General features: G+C 33.3%; 1 protein-coding gene across 1 annotated transcript; it reads left to right on the top strand.

Annotated features, from left to right (window-relative positions):
- Positions 1-445: 445 nt before the first annotated feature.
- On the top strand, positions 446-2213 carry LOC113375732 (cuticle protein 19-like). The gene is made up of 4 exons (XM_026615679.1): positions 446-469; positions 1617-1713; positions 1783-1921; positions 2162-2213. Coding segments are annotated over exons 1-4 (261 nt in total). The 3' UTR covers positions 2163-2213.
- Positions 2214-2533: the final 320 nt, after the last annotated feature.

The following is a 2533-nucleotide window of genomic DNA, read 5'->3' as shown; positions in this document are numbered from 1 at the left end:
TAGCTTCGAACTAGGGGCATTCATAAACATTTTCTTTAACAAAAACCATATCGCACTCGACTTATCGTTTGTTTCGTTTGTTATCTATGAAGAGAGGTGTCTTCGCGACAAAAAAGAATGAGTGGTGTTCATAAAATGCGGTCGAACTTTTGGTGGGGTCAAAAAATATAGCCGATACTTTTTGAGTAGAATCGGCGCAAAGTATTGATACCGTCAAAAGAATCGTCCTAAAGAATCGATTCCAAAAGTACTCAGTATCGAAGTCAAAGTATCGATACTTACTCAGTATCGATACTATCGTTCTAACACTAGACATAAGACGTAAACTTAACTTGTACAGATATTGCTTGCAAGTAATTCTCACTGTATTTTTGGATTTTGAAATGCGAAATATTTGATTTGATTAATATGGCTGTACCTCCATGGGCACTACCATCTGGATGAGATGTGTGATAAAGACTGTAGTGAGGTATAAATAATAGGTTTGAGAATTTGGTAAAGTGTGTTTCACTTACCAGTAAAACATCAATTCTATTTTCAGTAAGAAAAACTTTTAATTCGTTTTTATGTTGATTTAGCACATTAGCGTTCCATAAACCATGAGCTGATTAAATATGATTTTAAATTCACCCAGGATTTGTGACATTGTTCAATTGGACTGACTTTCAGATGTTGAAACTGAATTTTGCGATTTAATGGCCTGTGAGTAGGACATATGTTGAGAGTTGGTAAGTCTATTGACTTGTATTCTGGTGTTAGCACTCCTCGGAGTTTACTTTCATTTTGATTAGTATGAACGTTCATAAGTTTTTGATGGTTCAAAACGGTTTTTAAAGCGTTTATTATATCTGGAAAATCGATGACTTCATAAATAAATACTGAGGGTAGATGTATTTTTTTAACTGGATCAGTAACTGTAACGGCTATTGGCTCGTGATTAATTAATAAGCTAAATTTGCTGACTAATTTGAAGGATTCATTTTGATTGTTGAGACGCTTTCTTTTTACACCCGGGCTTGGGACTACTTGCCACGGATTCATATTTTTAACAACACTACTGGGTTCACTTTCGGTTTCCATATTTGATGTCACTGTATTTATTGGTAACTGAACATTTTGCGTTTGCTTTTGTACTAAGTTACGTATTCAGCGTTTGTATTTGAATCATCTGCAAGTACTTCGGCTGATTCAGTGATTATTTTTGATAATTCATTCATAGCGAACCCCAGAGGGGTTCACTATTTATTAACACAAATTTTTACTAATTGTTAAAAATTACTTAGAATTAATTATTTGAAAAGAAAAGGTAAATTTTGAAGTAGTTTACTCAACTATTTCACAACACTATAATATCTGCCGCATGTGTCACGAGTATACTGCACGAACACTAAGTTACGCAACTAACCTGTATTTACAATTAAATATTTAGAACGATGCTACTCGGTTGAGTGTCAAACGTTAACTGCCAAAATGTTAAAGAGGTCTTGAAACAAGAAGATATGCCAAAAAAATTCATATTTGATTTTTCGCGATTACTATAACCTACCATACGAAAAGCTATTTAGGTGAAATACTTATTAACCTATTAACTCTTTGACGTTTATACATTTTTGTAGACTCATCCCCAATACTCATTCCAATATGGTGTCAACGACCACCATACCGGAGACGTCAAATCACAACATGAAGTTCGTGACGGAGAGGCAGAAAAAGGTAACATAATGTTTATAATTGTGGTCTGGAAAATATTTTATGTTTGAAATCCATAATAACATATCCCAGGTCAATATTCTTTGGTTGAACCTGATGGTTCCGTACGCACAGTTAAGTCTGTAGCCAACGACAGAGATGGTTTTCAAACAGCAGTTGTTTCCAAAACTGGACCTACTGTACATTCCCTTGGACATCACGGACATCATTGGTGAATTTATATAATAAAATCGATAAACTTTTCTTAACTTTTACATTGAGAATAACATGTGTATATATATATATATATATATATATATTCTTTTTTAATTACGATCTGTTACTCTTAAGACATTGAGTAATTGTTTTGACTTTTCTTATTATTATATGAATGGATGGCAACCCAGTAGTTGACCAGTCCAGGTTTGACTAATCATCTATACTCGAAGTATTTGCTAACTTTTTATTATAGATGCAACTATACCCACGAGAGGCGATTTTCACTTGAGGTTATATTTGAAATCTGTAACATCAAGTGAAAATGTCGGACTACGGCGGTAGCGGAAATCGATCCAACGAACCTGGAACTAGTTGCTGCTAGCCCACGCTCTCTAACCGATATCGCCACCGCTGGCCCAACATGTATACGAAATGTGATTTATTCATAAAGAAATAAAAACTATTTTGTACCAAATATATTTTGTGTTTCAGGCATTATTTCAAATATGTCTTTTAAGTATTTTAATATTTTGTAAATAGTGTTAATGATTCGAATTATTATAATGATTTCAATTAATTAAATAGTTGAAATAAATTAACTTATTTTTAGACAAATTGTTCTTCC

The sequence above is a fragment of the Ctenocephalides felis genome, unplaced genomic scaffold (genome assembly GCF_003426905.1).
Source record: "Ctenocephalides felis isolate EL2017-DRISC unplaced genomic scaffold, ASM342690v1 CF-g0.4_SCAFFOLD_01886, whole genome shotgun sequence".
Lineage (NCBI taxonomy): Eukaryota > Metazoa > Arthropoda > Insecta > Siphonaptera > Pulicidae > Ctenocephalides > Ctenocephalides felis.
The sequence above is the reverse complement of the archived record's forward strand: the minus strand, read 5'-3'. Positions and strand labels throughout refer to the sequence as shown.